The sequence below is a fragment of the Dermacentor silvarum genome, chromosome 1 (assembly GCF_013339745.2).
Source record: "Dermacentor silvarum isolate Dsil-2018 chromosome 1, BIME_Dsil_1.4, whole genome shotgun sequence".
NCBI classification, from domain to species: domain Eukaryota; kingdom Metazoa; phylum Arthropoda; class Arachnida; order Ixodida; family Ixodidae; genus Dermacentor; species Dermacentor silvarum.
In genome coordinates, this window is record NC_051154.1 from 257,713,821 (window position 1) to 257,733,077 (window position 19,257).

A 19,257-nucleotide genomic window follows, 5' to 3' on the forward strand; every position below is an offset into this window, starting at 1 on the left:
TGTGCGGTGCACGACAGTTACAAAGAAGTGACCTGTATAACGAATGATTTCGCCGGCCCCAAGCACACTTCGTTATAAAGGCGTTCTACGGTATCTGTTTATTGAATGACAACCCAGATAGGACCAGTCCGGAACGTAACTAATAAATTCCTCGATCATCTAAAGAAATATTTTTGCACCATAACTTGATACCTTTTTCGTTTTCTCACTTTTTTTATTGTCAGTGAAAGCAGCTGAATGTTCATTTCGCCACGTTCAATATTCCTTTCGCTCGACCTCATTGCTGGTTTGTACGCTTTAGAGTTCCTTCCCCTCTTTTTCTTCAAAGTGCGTCTTTTTCTTGCTCGGATATGCTGTACATATAATGCTATACATATATACACTTGCTTGTAGTATTACTGCAGACTATAGTTTCAACGATGCATTTTACGTATGCCTTCTTGTTATTTCATTAAATGTGAGCGAGTTCATATTGTTATACTTGTTCCTATGGTAATTCTACTCACCTTAACCCGCTGCCAATTCATCTCGATGTTTATGCCGGCTGGTAAAAGAAAAAAGAAAGTAAAAAAAAAAAATATGTGCTTCGAGCTTTGGTTGCTCTTCGTCATTAAGGACTTCCACTTTCCGGCAATCTTTTCAGCAACGGTGGCAAGCGAGATCGGTCTACCAGAGAAACGAAGACTTCGGAGAAATTGTTGCAGAACTATTTTCGAGGCGGGCAAATATTTCGGCGCCGCGCCAGAGCTCTACAAGTCTTTTCCCGCATACATTGTTTAAACCTTGCAGTAAACCAACCATACTTAGAAATTAAATTTGGGTGTGTTCCTTGCCAAAGCCACGATATATTTATTAGGCACGCCGTAATGGGGCATTCCGGATTACTTTTGGCCCCCTTATTTTTTTTAAGATGCACCGAATGCACGGCACACGGGCATTTTTATTTTATTTTTTTCGCTCCCACCGAAATGTGGCCGCGGCGGCCGGGATTTGATCCCGCGACCTCGTGCTTAGCAGCGCAACGCCGTAGCCACTAAGCCACCACGCCAAGTTACAGCGTCCGTATCGCATTGTGGCAGGCTAGGGTATGCTTCGAGACCGCGGGGCTCACCGTAGTCGAGGGCGACGAGCCAGTAGCTGTGGAAACGCGTGGGCGTCACCTGGTCCGCCTGGCTGTGCGGTGGAGACGGCAGCACGACCAGGACCAGAGCGCACACGGCGTTGAACAGCGCAGAGTGCCACGACAGTGCCACGTTGAGCCGATTCTGGGAGTGCCGCTCGGCGGGAGGGAAGGAAAGACGTCCGGGTCAGTGCAACGCGCCACGAGACGAGGTCTCGGCGGTCAGAGCGATTATGCCATAAATGAACTATTGTTTGGTCTATAGTTAGATTTACATGAGCCTATAGTATGACAGAGCTGCGCGAAAAATTAAGAAAGAAAGAACGCTGATGAAGAAGTTCGAACAAGACGAAGTGATCAACAGTTACTGAACAGGGGGACTTGGTCAGCCCTGACCAACACAAGTCCTCTTGTCGAAACGTTAGCTCCAACCTGAGACGTCACTTGTTCAAACACTTCATCGCTGACGAAGAATGGAACACGTACTAATGCCCTCGTATTTATTCCTTTCTAAACGTCATTGCCTTAAAGGCTCAAGTTCGGGTCTGATAGAGTAGGGAAACAGAAGAGAGGGCAAAAGTCCAGGCTCAGGTAATGAATGTCGGCAAGGATCGTCTGTCGTGACCAGAGTGATTAAAAAAAAATCTTACACGCAAAAGAATGATTACATCAATGATTATTCAGTTCACGTACTTGTGACCGCGGTCATTTCAAGTGGTTTTGTTAATGAAATTGAATCACACTTCAGTGGAGCAAATATTTGACTGCTTCAGGTTAGGGGCTCAGTGTCAAGTCCGGCTTAACATACATTTACTCTAACTATTCCGCTAGTACACTTTAATTGGACACGAAGCACACGCTGAGTGTCGCCGACACAGGTCATGGATTATAGACACGTGCGCACGACAATATACAGTGCGCTACGATAGCGTGTGAAGGAAATGCTGTGTCAGCCTGCATTGAGCGCCCGCGACGTCTACGATCAGCAGCGCCGCATGCAAGTGGCGCGGCTGTCGCAAAGCTCACTGCGTATGCCATACCGACGTCAGGGCCGGTATAATGTAAGGATTCCTCTTGTTCGACTATTCCTTTCTTATCCATCTTGGCCGACTGACTGGCCGATCCCGATGATAACGTAGGCCTTACGTGGCCTCAGAGATTGCAACGGCAGGGGCGCCGTTGCGATTTCTGAGGCCACGCGTAGGCAGTACGCTGACCGAACTACTGACGAAACGCGAGAAGGTATAGCATCGGAATGGAATCGCTACATTATTCCAGCCCTGGTTGCCGATCTGCTGTAATACTTCATACTCAGTTATAAAAAAGAATAAAAGCCGATATGAGCGAACAAGCAAACGCTGAGGCTCTTTACCAGGCTGACGTACTCTTGTGGTTCACGACATTCCGTTCGCTGCGTCAACGCCGTGGCAATCGCGCAACCGAGAGGAATATTCTGCAAAAAAGGTTGCACGGGTTATGTGATTCGAACGTGTAGAATAGCGTCTGAGCATTGTTTAATACCGGGTGCTCAAATCACTTTAGCCAAACATTAAATAAGTAATAATGACATACTTCGTAAACGAACGCGATGAGCGGCACATATAGCTATAGCGGTTGTTTTGAGAAACATTTCTTGTGCGCTTAGTTAACTGAACAATCAATCAGTCATGTAAACAAATTTGACGTTTATTTTGGGGGCATAAGCTGTATTGAGGAAAACTGTAGACCACACTTAAAAATACCTTATATATCCAAACACCCTGTGCCACGTCGTCTGGGAATGCGGCAGACCCCCTAACCCCTGCCCCGCACATAGCAGTGGGAAACACAGCTCACCAGCCTCAACGATATGATGACCGTCGTCAGCTGGTAAACAGGGAAATACAGGCGGCCAGGCCACATGGCTTCTAGGACTGAGGGGGAACACCCCCAAGGAAGGCGACCAAAAAACTTAGTCGGCTCTCAATAAAGTTCAATCATCCTAATGCAGTCGTTTACGCAACCCACAAAAGAAGACCATGCACATTTCATCGGTGCCCTTTTCGTCAACCCATGTGTTCGTGTCCTTTACGCGTGCTTTTAAAATCGTGAATCTCCTGGGAATGAAAAACCGACATGTCCCCTAACCCCCGCCCCGCACAGGAGCGGTGGGAAACACAGCTCACCAGCCTCAACCATATGATGACCGTCGTCAGCTGGTAAACAGGGCAATACAGGCGACCAGGCCACCCGCAAAGAAGGCGACCAAACAACTTAGTCGGCTTTCAATAAAGTTCAATCATCATTATGCAGTCATTTACGCAACCCACAAAAGGAGATTATGCATATTCCAAAGGTGCCCTTTTCGTCAACTCACATGTCCGTGTCCTTTCCGCGTGCTTTTAAAACCGTGAATTTCTTACAATTCACTGAATTTTCTGTTTTAGAAATGAACCATTACTGAATCTGGTTGCTCGATTGTAAAGCTCTTAAGCGCAATTTTACTCAACAAAGTTCCTGCCGGGGGCAAAGAAGTGACCAGACCAAAAAAAAAAAAGTCACAGGCCTGCGCCGGCACACGCAGCGCAGTCACAGCGTAAGCTGGTGGAGTGGCTCAAGAGTAGCTCCAATTTGGGCACCACGCACAACAGGCTCTTCGCGGCAGTCTCTTCGCCTCGTTTTGACGAGAACGATTTGAACTGTCCGCCCCACATCGACGGCGAGCTGCGGCTTGTACTGCTTTCTGCACAGCAGTCTGCTGAGCCCGATCAATCCATACAACTGCAACTTATATGTCGCGCACGCTGCGTTTGCAGGCACCTTAACTAGATGGCGCCACCATACTGGTGGATGCTCGGGCAGCTCGGGATCGCGTTGATTGCGCGCCTCGTCTGAATCGCATCTCGTCTGCGCCTGCGCACGCTGCGTTTGCAGGCGCCTTACCTAGATGGGCGCCACCATACTGGCGGAGGCTCGAGTCGTCTCTTCCTGCGTGCTTGCCTTATATATGGGTATTTTCCGCGGCCCGATAGCAAACGCTGGCGTGGCTCCGGCTCGCAAGCATCCGGTTCCCACGCAGTGGGCGCAGGTTCGATCCCGGCGCGGGAATCGGGTACTTTTTTTCGCGTTTCCGGCGATAGCGGTGACGCGGCGGACGCCGGCGGCAGCATCATCGCGACCCGAAACGGCTATTGGAATGAGCCCATAACAGCTTACGCTGTAAAACCAGCAGTCCGGGTCAGCAACGTCGTTGTAGAGATGAAGCTTTCTGCCGAGTGTTTCGCGTAACTTGAACCAAACTTCGAGAATATATAAAGTTAAAAAAGTATGGGGCTTTACGTGCCAGAACCACGACCTGATTATGAGGCACGCCGTAGTGGCCGGGGGACTCCGGAAATTTGGACCACCTGGTGTTCTTTAACGTGCAGGTTAATCAAAGTACACGGGTGTTTTCGCATTTCGCCCCCATCGAAATGTGCCGTGGCCGGGATTCGATCCCGCGACCTCGTGCTCAGCAGCCCAACACCATAGCCACTGACCAACCACGGCGGGAGAATATATAAAGTGAATGAGACAAACAGTATATTGTTCGTAGTCATCTTGAGTTACTCAGACTATTAAATTGCGATTAGTTAGTTAATTAGCTATGTTTATGAAGATTTTTGAATATACGTTTTAGGGCTAAGTCGTACATGAAAAGTTGTTGAGCATGTTCAGACACCGCAAGTGTTAAGAAATTTAATCCTGGGGTTGTCCTTGCCGAAATAATGTGCATGCGCGTATGAAGACTGGGAAAACAAAAGATAAAGGAATGACGTCATCGATAGTCACACGTAAGTCACCCCGTAAAAACAGATGATTTGACTAGCCGAATCGACCCTGTGCAAACATAACACACGTGAGCTGTCTCGTGTACGTCACACGAATGCAAATACTCTCGTACTTATAGGCTTGTTTTCGTTCATTGTTATTTTTAAACGCGAAGCACTTTAGGGGCCCGGGCTGTTGGCGTATGTCGCGTGATCACGCTCAAAAACAAGTGCTCAAAACAGGGTCAAAACAAGTACAGAATTGATCAAAACCGGTTCAAAATAAACTAACATCATTCAGAATAATTTGAAAGACAGGAATAATCAAGCATTAAGAGTATTCATTAACAGAAATTCGTTGAAATCGCTTCTATCATCAGCAAAGCTTTGGCTTTGCTGTGCGTGGGGATTTGGCTCCATGTGCGTGGCGGTTTCCCACCAGTTGTGCCTTAGCACAGGTTTCAAAACGGACGATAGATTGCGAAACACAAGGTAAACGCCGGATAAAACAAGATGAACACAAAGAAAACACAAGGGAAACACCAGCGAATCACTGTTCCGCGCTTCCCCAGCCTACACGTTGAGTCGAACTTCATTACCACCGAGTTAACCAATTTTTTTGTTTCTTGTCCTCGCCTTGTCCTCGCGTTACCGCACTCATAACGAATCTTTACAAACTAGCAAGGTTGTCAGTTCAATTGGGTGGTATTTAAAGCGCTGAAGATTGTCTACAAATGTATTGACTCAGACAATTTGTTTTTAATGCGTAAGCATTTCTATGGTTAACCAACCAGAAAACTCCGTGCGTCCGTCCTTCGCGTAAGACGATCGCTTTCAAGATAAAGCCAGCAGCAACGTTTTCCGTCCGAAGCTCAGAACCCTACTTCCACAAAGAATCGGTTTTACAATTTCTGAACGATGTTGGCATATTGCACGTAATTCAGCCAGGCGATTCGTAGCACAGCCTCCCACCAGAGGTTCTTGCTTCGTTGTCAGATCAGCCTCCGTAGCACAGCCTCCCATCGGCTGAAGGCGGTACCGCCTTCAGCCGATTTTCTTCTAGCTGGGCAGCGTCTATATGGACCAGTGCACAATATGACGTACTGCGGTGTGGTGCGGAGTAATCTCCACGTTCTTCTTCTATCACTTCTCCACTTGGGTGACGGAAACTCACCGCCAGAGACGGTCTTCGTAAGTGAGGAGTACTGCCGCTAGGGATAGCGGCGACGGATTCGCTGGAATCTTCTGGTGGATTGAAGTAGACACAGATGACGATTGAAAAACACTTTCTATTTGCAACTTTTAACAGGCAATTACCCATAGAAATACGAGGCGGGTCTGGAACACATAGGGCGACCCTATATCGGCAGAGCCGATGGTGCATAGATCCTCAAGTTGAGTCCAGAATCCCTCGGAGCCCACCCCAAGCATTTACAGCCCAATCGTCACCGAGTGGCTGTGAGGGTGATCCGCCGGCAGACGAATCGCTAATCCTGTACTAGGATCGTCGTGTGAGTGGTCCGCCGGCTATTTTGCTATTTTTTTTTATATTCAAGCTTTGCGCTTCGTCCACGCACCCTTTCCTTTACCACATTTTACGGTGTTTTCTCCCTCTCCCTAAAAACACATAAAACGCCACAAGAGAGCGGGTTACAAATGCACAGCAATCGTATCCCTCGCAAAGTCACAGAACCCAACACCACGGGCACAATAAAATGCTAACAAACAGGCAGCACCTGCAAACCAAACTGGCAGGGTGATTGACCTATGTTTTGTCGCCCCGTCTCCCTCTCGTAACCGCGTACACTCTTCGGAAAAGATTGATAGCGTAGTAGTTTAATAATTGCGGGCCATAAGTCAACGAAAGCTGTGAATGCGACACTTTATGCTCGCGTACACTTGTCAAGAGTAAACAATGGTTTTGAAAGGGGTTCCTACAACGGTCGAGTGGCTACAATCTTAGAAACGGTTTTCCAACAACGGTCACAACGGGTACGGTGCGGGCAGTGCGTGATGAATATGGGTTTACGCGTTCTGTGCCGCCACGACGATAGTCACCCACCGCTGATCACCAATTATCCCGTTGTGCTTCGTTCGTCAAGCAAGGGTCATCGGCCACATACCACTAGCTACACCCTCTTTGCAGCCGTTCTGTCGTTCCGTTCGGTGAGATGAGGATGAAGGAAAGCTTTCCGAGCAACAATTAAAAAATAGGACAAGCATCGATTGCGATAGCAAATTAGGAGAGAGCAATACGAAACAAGGATAGTAGTTGAATGGGTCCTTTGAAGACGTCGTTTTCCCCGGAGGGCCTGCGACAATCAGGAAGAGAGCGCAACGACTGCTGATAGCCTTCCTGCGAGACACGGGGCTCAACGACACCTGGTGACACACCCCTGATCTCAACTCGAAGGAGGATCAGGCGGAACAATTGCCGGCTATGTATGCCAGGCTAACCCCGCCTGCTTCAACACCACCACCACCACCACCACCACCACCTAGTTGAATGGGCCATATAAAGTTGTAAACATTCGCTTGCTAACTAAATAGACAAGCACGGTGTCACACGCGCACGGGTAAACACGAACTCATCACGCATCATGACCGCGAAAACTCGCTTTGATAATGCCGGAGTGAGAAAGCGCGCCAGCAACAGCGGGCAAATTGACCTTCGCGCTGTCTCTCGTCTCACGCGAACTAAACGTCGAAAGCAAAGCGCGTACGAAGCTACCGGCACTCCGCGCATGCACTTTGTCCCCATCGCAGATCGCTTTGAAGATGAGGGCCGTGCGGGCGCGCACTTCGCCCACATCGCAGATCGGTTTCAAGATACGACGCCCGCGCTGTGAGCAGCAGCCGACGGGGCAGAAAGACCCCCCCCCCCCTCCTTCTCTCTCTCTCTCCGTCGCCTCGCCCCCGTGCCTCGCGCGCGAAAGACGAACGCGCGCTTCCGGCCTGACTTCCTCCCTCGCGTTCGCTACATTGAGTCGCGATTGCCAGCTCACCTTCGTACACTTTCACTCGCACACACAGCGTACGGCGACGATTTTATCGCCGTTGGACTATATACGGAACCTCACCGCAACGACGGCAGAAATGCGCCTGGAGTGTGCATATAATTGCTATCGCAATAATAACTCGCGTTTATCAGCAGCATGCTTATGCGGTGTGGTGTGGTGGGGCTGCCGTTGCGAACATGCACTATACCCATTTTAAGATTGTGGCTAGTATCGTCTCCAACCAATCTGCCTTGCCGGTGGCCATTTCATGCTTACATGTACTCTGGATTACGGGAGAGCCAGCAATTTTCTTTAAGCGTGTGTTGCTCTAGAGCGCATGCAAATGAAAATAATTAAGAAAAACGTGCAAAGCTGCAATACAACTGTGTCATAGAGGCAAGAAGGAGTATACCGCAAGAAGGGATTATCGACTTTTCGATCTAGATACAAACGTAGCGCTTTAACTATTTCTCCTTTTTTGCGCGCTTTGTTTTTTATCTTACGGTGCATGTGGACTACAGCGGTATATGTTATTAAAAAGACGCGTCTGGGTTGCGACTTTACAATTGCTAGTAGGTACAGCGGGGGCGTGGCACTGCGGGTCACATGACTTCCACTTAACACGTGTTGTCATGGCAATCGTGGAGCTCCTAGGTGCCTTGGGACATAATCGCTTTGGGACTTTTGAGGTACTGGTCTGGCACGAGACGGTCTTTGGGGGGACCGCCAGTCGTTTGTCCGCAGGCGCGAGGACAGGCGGGTGCAAGAGAAAATTGCGTCCGCTCTTGCGCAAGCGGATACTGCTCGCGTTTGTGCCCCGGTGCCATGGCGGAAGCCGCGGTGCCAGGCACCGACGAGAAGCGGCGGTCGTTGGGGTGGTGCGGAGCGCAGCGTAGCACACCCCACTGCGACGGTTGCTACCTTTTCCAGCATGACCGCAGCCCGGTACATAAATCACGTATTGTGAGCGCATTGCTCGAAAAACATGCTGTGCGCTAGCTTCAGTGGCCTCCATGTGGCGCCGACCTGAATCCTGTAGAAAATGTGTGGGGCATTCCGAAAAAAAACGTCTGGAGACACGAGTCAACTGTGGCCGCACTTCGGATGCCTTAATTGTGGCAGGCAATCGCACAAGGATGGGACACCCTGCGTTCTCGACCAGATATTATAAACTCTCTCTGCGAGTCGATGCCAGCACGCATGAACAAGGTGGTCGAAAACGGCGGGCATTTCACATCGTACTGGAGCTTTTCTACATGCCCCACGGCATTTCTGTATAGGCATTTGTTTTATTTTTTTATTTATTTAGAAATACTGTTAACCCTCTCTTGAGGGTCATTACAGGGAGGGGGCACATTTTGCATACAGAAGTGCACACACATACACACTACATACACGTACATCCGTCAGTAAAAGTATACGGACCACAGACAGGGTCGCCGGAAAAAGTGAATTTCTTCGTAATTAACAAGCATAAACTGGAATTAACGAGTACACGGAAAAGCTTGCAATGCCAAGTTTTGACTGCAGTCCTCGATTTCAGGTTGCGTTCACAGGCAGAGTAAAAAATCGGCTTTATCGCGCAACCCCTGGTCCGTATACTTTTGCTCACGGGTGTACATACACATAAATGTACATATAAGTAACATATAAGTAATAAGTCGCCCAATTGTCAGTGCTACTCATATAAGTAATACAACCAAACAACAAGACATTTAAATACAATAATCATAGCTAAAGCTCAGACTAATCATCATAATAAATAAGATAAATGTACATCAAGTAAACGCATGAATTCAATAACATCATTTGTATTGACCACATTATTCGGAAGCCCGTTACATGCCTCAATTACATCAGGAAAATAAAGAATAGCGATACATATTCGTTCGAGCAAAGTAAGGCTGAAGCACTCGCGTATGATTCGTTTCCCTGGCAATAGCAAGTAGTCGTTTTTTGTTAATACTAAAATCGCCTTTCATCAACTGATAAAAGAAACTTCAACCTACTTTTAAGCCTGCGTTTGTTTAGCGATTCTAGATCACACAATCTTAACATCGCTGTAACAGAGTGATGCTTTGTATACTTTGAACATATAAAACGGACCGCAAGACGTTGTATACTTTCTAATTTATTTTTCAATATTTTCTGATGATGGCTCCAGACAACACTAGCATAGTCAAGCATCGGTCGTATGAACGTTTTAAAGGAATAAGTTTGACGTCCCTACTTGCACCCAGCAGTTTTTTTCCTTAGAAAGTATATAAATGCATTTGTATATGAATACATTTTATGAATACATTTGTACAGAGAGTCATTGCACCAGGTTATTCCTAATTTTTCGGTAACCACTCGCGTAGCGTGGTGGTTCGGGCCTTGCACTGCTAAACCCGGGACCATGCGATCGAATCACGGCCGCCGCTGTCTCATTGCGATAGGGGCGAAATGCAAAAATGCCCATGTGCTGTCAATTTATCCGGAGGTGTGCCACGTGATGGTGTGGCACATGACGTGGTTTTTAGCCTAGGGTTTATTTTGTTCTCTAACATTGCCGCAGCACTCATGGTAACGCTCGCTGCAAAACATTAAAGTGCGATAAGAATAAATGGTCAAAGCAGCAAAGGACAACTGTAAATGACAAAAAAAAATAACCATCGTCACAACCCGTAAATCAAACTGATGTCAGCCGAAGGGCACGCGACTGTTAAGCTATATTGATATACTGCTCTCGAGACAGAAGCACGTAGCCATGGCTGCCGAAGAGCGCGTCGCGTTAAAAAGAGATAGAAAATATTTGTGCCCAGTGAGAAAATAGACAGGCCATCGATTAAGGGAGGGATGCGTCTAGGGCTTAGCGTTGCTGTCGATTGCAGCTGACGTAGCCGAAGTGTCGCGAAGAGGCTGTTGGCCACGCGCTCACGTGGTCCGTAAACTTTTATGGACGACTGTAACTACTCCACTCGGTACGTTGTAGTATAGCTTCGCTTTAGCTGTCTGGCTGCCTAAGTGTTGTCGATGTCACTGCCCATCCCCGGCGTATTTACCGCCCTCATCGCAATGCAGCCGCTGCGGCAAGGAATTGAAGCCGCAACCTTATGGTCAGCACTAACAGTTCCTTATATACCTGCATTGCGTCTAAATCCAGACGATGACGCCTCAGATGATGCTTTTCTTGAGCGGCGACTAAATCAATCATTCTCAGACGCCGTTGGAAGACGTTCATAAGGCACCCCGATTATTCGTCGTGATCGCGGTATTTGTTCGAACTCGTATTTGAATATTGCTGCCTGAATGTTCCTAGACTGAACACGCCTCAAGCGCTGCTCACCGTTACGCCCAGCAGGAGGTTGAGGCCGAACTCCAAGCCATCCTCTTGGCTCAACCTGAGCAGCAGTGCGAACATGCACTGGACGACGCCCGCCACGCCTTGTATCAGTCCGGACGCGCACCTGAAGCAAGCAACCGCATTACACGAGCACGCCATGGCTGTTCCCGCACAGTACTGAGCTCATGCCGACAACAACCCCCTGAAGGCGAGTGCAAGTTTCGGTTTCAAAGAACATGTGCGCTCCTGGCGGTTGCTGGACATCCTAAGTTATTCCTTTATTTCTGTTTTTGTCAATTTTTAATCGGGCGATTGGCGGGAAGTGCTTGTCTTCGTGCGTCCGTCGAGCTTACCTCCGCTCACCCTTGCCACTCGCTCGGTCATCTGCTTCGGTTGGCGTGTCAAGTATGAAGATGGGAAAGATAAGACAGATAAGCTTGATCAGGCGTGCAAGGAACGGCAGACGCAGGAAACTAGGCCAACCAAGCATTATAGACGAAGATGGCTAAATTGGGGCATCACATGTGTTGGGCAGCTGTGTGGTGTTCTAACACCGCGATTTCCAGTTCTTCGAAGTTTTTCAGGTTTCTTAATGACAACAGGTAAGCACACGTGTTTCACTCTATTTTCCGCGCAGGTATTCGTTTTGCATGAGTGATCATGTTCCGTCTGAGTCTGAGTAGACTGACATAAGAGCAGTGTCACTCGACTCATTCGTCATGACGGCAGCCCATGTTCTGCCGGAGAAATACTTGTAATGAAGGGCTTGAGTGTGTGTTTGTCGGGTTTTATATTTTGTTCACTCTTTACTCTGTCGACATGCACAGACAATGTTAAAGTAAAAAAGAAGAAAGAAGAAAGACGCAGCTGTGATGTTTAATAATTTTCGCATTGATTTGGATCTTCTGGTATCTATATGTTCTCTAATTATGTGCAAATTTCAGTTGTGAATGAAAATTGCTTCTGCAGATTGACACTTTCGCTCTGCGTGGAGGTCAGTCTTGTTCCAGTACGAAATGTGTGAATAAAAAGAAAAACGTTCGACTTTTACTAGTGTTGAGCTTTGGCTGACTGAGAATTCGGCCATGTTTAGTTGATCCACTTCACAACACACGAACAAAATTAACGAATAATGGGGCCAGGAAGGTATGTTCTACGACACACTGGTTGAACTGTCGCCCTAAACTTAACCAGGAATTTCAAAGCGACTGCTTTCATGAAATGACAAAATGAGGAGGAGGGCCTACGCGGCAACCCTCCTCCTCCTGGCAGCTCTCCCTCTACCTTCCAACATCATCAGTGACGTCATGCGGCATTGTTTTGTGTGTGAATTATTTCCAGTTGGATATTTGGCAACCGCTAGTGGTAGAAGCGGCGCTGCCGCCGCGTATCGGCATTGAACCGAGTGTCCCAAGGTAGGCATAGGGAGTTTCCGCACCCTGCCGACAACACGATCGGCCCAGCTGAGTGGCCCAGTGAGCCGAGTCGATGGCTCTTCCGTAACACGAGTCATGCGCCATCCACGTTGGTGGGCTCTGCTAAGCAGGTCTTTTTCGCGCGCATCGCGCTTATCAGTGAATGTCATCTTGCGTGACATTTCTGCATTGCTGGTGTAGGTAAAAATTAAATAGCCCATGAACCACTCTGTGCTTGAATGCGAGCGAGCGCTTTATTTCTCGCCTTCGCTACCCTAGCCAGGGACGCTCTCTAGATGACCACGATGATACTAGGGCAATTTCTTTTTACTTACACTGGCTGCACGAGTGCAGCTACACTATAGTGTAGGTAGTCGCCATTTCTTTTATTATGTGCAGAAAAAGCGTAGCTCCGCCCACGTATACGAAACCATATTTTACAGCAAAAGTGTAGCATGAAAACTACACTTTCTACACTGCCGTTTCAACGAGTGTAGGCAGCAGACGACAGACAAACAGGCTAGCGTATAGCAAACGCCTGTCGCCATTTTGCGTGCGGCTCTCGGCGCTCATTGTACACATATGTGACGACGACAGTGCAGCTGGGACGGCAGCGAAGTGCTCGAGTGACCGTGTGTAGCAGAAGAAGGTGAGCTGATCTTCCAAAATGATAAAATGATTTTACTCACGGCTGTTGCAGACTCCGCACTGTATTAAATGCATATATAAGTCGTCTTCGTGCGCTGCGACATTCGCGATGCATTTAACTGCAGTTTGTCTAGATTTGCCGCTGAAAGAAAACTAATACATCGTCTTTTTGTGCTCAGTCAAGGGCACATACGCTGCAGGTGGGTGCCAAGTGGTCGATCCCTCCACCCCGCCCCCTTCCGTCCGTGCTGTCCGCGTCCTTCGTCAGCTTGCATGTTCGAGAGATACCCTATTTCCCAACCACGTGCTCCCTGTAAGCGCAGTTGAGCTAAAGCCCCTGAAACCAAGGTTTATGTAAACTGGTAGCGCAGCTTCCAGAGGAGCCCACATGTCAAGAAAATGGCGGCTCGTTGCAACCGTCGCCATCTACGTATCGGGGGGACAAGTAACAGCAAGCGAAAAACCAAAAATAAAGAGTTACGTTACAGCCGGAAATGGCAGTGACGTCAAGATATGCTGCTTGGCACGAATGTTTGAATTTCTTCAGCGTCCAGCATTTCGATCGCTACGCCAGCAGCTATTTTTCTTTTGAGGCTGAGGCGAGCTTGCGACGCGCCTCAGCTGAAGCGCCAGAGTGTCCTTAAACTATAGGAGTGGCGTATGTCTTAATGTGATCACTATTAGACTGATATTGACGGCAATTGCTCCGGTAGGTTCCTTAGGAAGGTGAGCGAATAGGATGGAAATAAACGACAGTGCCACAGAGGTTTCAAAAGCAACTTCACTTTTATTCGTCTAGAATAATGCAACCAATATTATTGACCAAACAAAACTTGTTTCAACGGATGAAAAGTACTATGGCCAGCACACATGTACAGTCGTAATGGATAGCAACATATGCGAAACCTTTTATTGCTATAGCAATTATATGGACACTTCAACCGGATTTCTGGCGTCGCCGTCGCCGTGAGGTTCCGTATAGATTCCAAGGGCGATAAAATCGTCGCCGCGCGCCGTATGCGCGAGCGAAAGCGCGCGGGGGACACGCGCTATCACGGAGAGCGAACGCACGGCGGAAAGCAAACGCGACCGTCCCGCGAAAGGCCGTGGGGGTATGGGAGGGAGGGTGGCGGGGCAGCGCTGTGCTTTGGCGCCAAAGGCGTATATTGCCACTCAATCTCCCACGCGAAAGCAAGAAACGGGAAGAGGGGGGGCAGCTTCTCCTCTGCCAACAACTTCTTCTCAGCCCGGCGGTCGCCCGCACTGTCTCTTATCTCCACACGGCTCTGACCTTTGTATGCGCTGTGCATTCGCCGCTCAGTTTCCGTTGAAGCGATAGACCGCGCGAACTTGCGCTTGCTGCCAGCGTCTTGACAGTCGTTGGCTGTCACAGTGTGAATAGATCACACTGAATGACGATTCAGTGTGATCTATTCATGTTTGCTTGTGCGCGCTGACACCACGATTATTAATTCAGTTAGTATGCCAATGTGTCCAAGTTTATGCAGCCGATAAAGCTACTATCCCTACTCCGCAACTCCTCTACTCAATTGATATCGCAATCGATGCTTCGCCTTTCGGGCGAAACTGCGACAATTTTTTTTACAGAATCATTCGCGATTCCGTGCGACACCATGTATTCATATCCAACAGTTATCAGACAACATTGCTCCAGATTATCATTTAGAAAACATTCGACTTACTAATTTTGCTTCCCGCCGGACACTCAGAGCCTATGTAACGGAAAGTGAACGAACATAGCACGAAGTTTCTTCGCGGAGCGTTCCGTATTTATCGTCACGACGAGACACAGCGCGTCAGATGCCGCAGCGTGAACTTGCGCGATAACAAAAAACCTGCACTCACACCTTTCGCCAATGAATGCCGTGTGCTAGGCCACGCAAAAATTGAAGTGAAGCGCACGCCACACTTTGCACAAACGCAAGAAAAAAAAAAGAACTCGGATGAAACCGCTACGTTCGAGTGAGCAACGCCATTCCGCACGACAGAGTAGGTGGTTTGCACAGCCTTGCCAAGCCTTGTGCCAGAAAAACTGGTTGGTAGGGGTCACCAAGAACGAACAAATAAATTGTAAAATAAAAACAAAACTCAACTTTGTTGTTTTAGTACAGCAAAAATATCCTGGCCGCGGCGGCCGCATTTCGATGGAGGCGAAATGCAAAAACACCCGTGTGCTTGCGTTGTAGTGCACGCTAAAGAACCCCAGGTGGTCAAAATTATTCGGAGCCCTCCACTACGGCGTGCCTCATAATCAGAACTAGTTTTGGCACGTAAAACCCCAGAAAAAAGAAGAAACAGCGAAAATATTTGGAACGGAATATTTACTCGTATGACAGTATTTTGGTTAAAATTTTCCGAATTTTTTTTTTTCAGATAGGTTTCCCGGCTTCAGTGTTTGTCCCCCCCTCACCTAGTCGCGCTTTCATCGTGCAGCACTTTAAGTCCCTATATAAGAAAAGTACCGCCATCTACTCTTTCCTCCGCCGCCTCCTCTCCTAAAGCGCTTGCTTTTTCTTTACTTTTTGCTTGCGAAAGCCAAGTCGACGGTGGCGCACCTAGAAAGTCCACGTTGAAGCTTTCAGGCCGGGCGCGCGCCGCCGCCGCCACCAGCGACTGCGGCTGCGCAGAGGACTTTCAACATGGCTCTGAGGCGGAAAAAAAGAACATATAAAGAAGTGAAAAGCGCGCGCTATCATCGTCCAATAGGAGATACAGGATAACAGAGGAGAGAGCGAAGCGGCATTTGTCAAAGGATGGCGGTACTTTTCTTATATAGGGACTTTAGCAGCACTAACTGATATCTGTGGCGATAGGTTTTGGAACGCTTTTCGTTCCAAGCTTCGCGACCTATTTAGATGGACCTTGCCTTAAACTTCGTAAAGTAGCGACACTCTCCTCCTCCGGCTTTCCTCCTCCTTGTTTCTCCTCTCTTTGGCTGTGTTCCAATTCTTTCCATCATCGTAGACAGTCTACTTTGACGTCTACGAAGATAGCCAAGACAGATTCGAGGACAAGTAATGGAACGCGTTTCGAGCCGTCTGGAAGACGCTTCTGCGACGTGACGCCACCTCGCGGCGACAAAAACAAAATTGAGAAAAGCACACATTAGTTCTGTACTTTAAGTATTTTCGCCTGCAAACCTATGAAAAACATGATGTGACTTACATTAAGGGTATAGAGAAGTGTGTCTACGTTTCTGTGTGCGCAGACAACCTTCCTGTCGAGTTTCTAAGCGGCCTGCTCGGTCGCCATCTTGTTTAGACAGGAAAGTAGCCTGCATCGTTCTTGACTTCGATGTTGTCTTTGCGATGTTGTCTATTTTGACATCTTCGTGAGAATTGGAACGAGACTTAAGATGGCCGCCGTCCACTTAGCTGTCTATTTAGCCGTCTAAGGCGAGTATTGGAACACACCCTTTCGCGCTCCTTTCTCGACCGTGGCGCCGCCTACACCGCTTGAGACACGTGTACTTGTTTATCTTTCACCGGTGACCACTTTTTACCGGCTAACAAATGTTAAGCGTTATCGCTCGGCGCAGGACGCGCCTGCATGTATCGGAAGTTTCGCTAACGTTATCGATGCGTCTATCCGTTGTCTGTTGTCACCGACGCTTTTGTAATCTGGGGCGCGATCTTGTACGCGTTCCAAAATCGAACGGAGGCGTTCCGTTCCATCGAGCCGCACACTATTGGTCAATTTGAACGTCGCGGTTGAAATTGACCAATCGTGTGCGGCTCGATGGAACGGAACGCCTCCGTTCTATTTTGTAACGCGTACAAGATCGCGCCCCTGATTGTTTGAGTGTCGCGAATTGTGTAGTACTTTTTGGAAGACACGCGGGCACCAGGCATTACCATAGAGAAAGAAATTCAACAAGAGGGGACACTCGGCAAAAACTGGCAACAGGAAACACGTCACCATACATCACGCTGTACTTTTGACACCTGAACGTTAGCTGCCGCGAGCATCGAAAAAAAAAAAGAAAGTTAACTTAAGTTAACAGGCATAGATTTATTTTTTAAATTCTTTGCCGCGAAAACTAAAACGTTTTGCGTATAAGTGAACTTAAGCTTTGCGACTTATTTTCCTTGCCTTACCTAGCCACAGGTCATAGAGAAAGAAATTTTAATTCCTTTCTCTATGCACAGGTCAATGACGCGCCAGATACATGCGTCATCCGCCAGACACTCCCCCGTAGCCAGCGAGTGCGGCCGCGCGCGCGTTAGCGCGCTCTTCCGCGGTGACCCGTCTGTCCCCCCTTTTTTAAAAGTAGTCTGGTTTGTTGGGCTCCCGGCGTATTCTTGCGTTCCTTCAGCACTGGGACAAGACACCACTGCTCTATTGGACTACGGCAAGGTGAGAAATCTTGTTTCACAGTCTACGACGCAATTAGGCTTACGTCACGGGACCAAGACTTAAGACGCAGTTAGCGAAAAACAGCTCGGCCATCCTGGCGCAGTTAATTTGAGTTAATGAATCGTGCTGGAGATATGTTTCCGACGCTTCCTGGGGGATTATGGTAACTTATTTCGGTTTTTGAGCCACGCTGGCCGCACAGGGCGCCGTGACGCAGTTAGCGATAAGCAGCTCGGCCGTGGTGCGTAGTCTAGTGCATCTTGCTAGGAGAAGCTTGTGCCGCTTTCTCTGACGCCAGACATTACTGAAAAAGTAATTTCGTTACTTTCTGGGGTACTTTTGAGGCACGCTGGCCGCACAGCGCCCTGTGACGCAGTTAGCGATAAGCAGCTCGGCCGTGGTGATAAAGTTAGTTTGGCGTGTAATGAATATAAGAGGGACAAGTCTGTGACGTTTTTTGTGGCTCCGCAACATATACCTTCTTTCGTTACTCACGCCTGTTGAAAACGCGATGGGCGATTGCCAAGAGTGATAACATGGGAGTGTGCTGCTGGCGCCGGCAGAACGCGCGAAAGATAACGCCGGCGAACATATCAGAAACTTGTAATTCGAAAATTCCGTCTTCTAAAGGACTGAAAAAAAGGCATTGCACCCACGCATTTGTCTTGAGTGCCTGTTGCGTCCGTCTCTATGTATGTAGCGTACCGTCGCGTCGCCCGAGGCCAAGTTTTGGAAACGTGAAGTCGCCCGTGTATTTGTGCTGCCAAAGTGCAGGAAATAATGCCCGGAAATGGGGAAACGCTTGGAAATCAGATGTTTTCATATGTTATGGTATTGTTTGGGATGAGTCGAGTATTTTCTACGCCATGTATGTAAAAGCGAATTGCTTTTGTTTGTAATGCCGCCCATTCACCGCTTTTGCACGTTTCGCCTCTACACGCAGTATTCCTATGTCTAAATACCAAAATGACAAATGCTTGTAAAATGCTGTTACGTGCTTGTAAATGTAGCATGCTTGTAATTTACTTTTTTTTTCAGCTAGTGCCGTCCCGTGGAGCTTCATACAGGAACTACTGCCTTACTTGCTGGGGTCACAACGTTGGATGAACGTACAAAAAGCGCGGAACGAGCTTCTATATAAAGCAAAATAAATATTTCCTCATTGCACAAAAGGTCTTGCGTCTACTTTGTGAAATTGCACGTGGCACAGATTCGATGGGACTTTACGAGATCGTTAGCAGTCATTTTTACTAATTAAACCAATTCTGCACGAAGAGCAAAAAAAAAAAAAAGAGAGAGAGAGCGAGAGAGAGGGGAGGGGGGTGCGCAGCCGGCGTGCTAGCTTGCGTTCAAAATACGCGCGCCCAAAACCGAAACCGGAAGTGATTGACGCCGACCGCTTGGCACGCTGCAGTCAATTCGGCCGCTGGGCCCTATGGGAGTGTCCCCTCTTGTTGAATTCCTTTCTCTATGGCATTACTGTCGAACCTTCGATGACTCATGTATAAAAGCCGGCGCGTTTTGCCGCTGATCAGATTTCGACGATCGCCGACTGTGTTCGCCGCTATCGTTGTGCTGCTCGCCA

General features: G+C 48.2%; 1 protein-coding gene across 4 annotated transcripts in view; it reads right to left on the reverse strand.

The window, feature by feature from the left end:
• Positions 1-11,461, reverse strand: part of LOC119437078 (uncharacterized) — a 26,695-nt gene extending 15,234 nt beyond the window's left edge. For 2 of the 4 annotated variants that reach the window (XM_037704158.2, XM_037704156.2), the window contains exons 1-3: positions 11,236-11,461; positions 2,493-2,573; positions 1,112-1,277 (exon numbers count right to left, since the gene is read on the reverse strand). In XM_037704158.2, the coding sequence (XP_037560086.1) occupies positions 1,112-1,277; positions 2,493-2,573; positions 11,236-11,391 (403 nt within the window). In that variant the 5' untranslated portion in view covers positions 11,392-11,461. The remainder of the gene's footprint in view (positions 1-1,111; positions 1,278-2,492; positions 2,574-11,235) is intronic. The other 2 variants (XM_037704157.2, XM_049660262.1) reach the window with 2 other exon arrangements.
• Between the last annotated feature and the right edge of the window lie 7,796 nt (positions 11,462-19,257).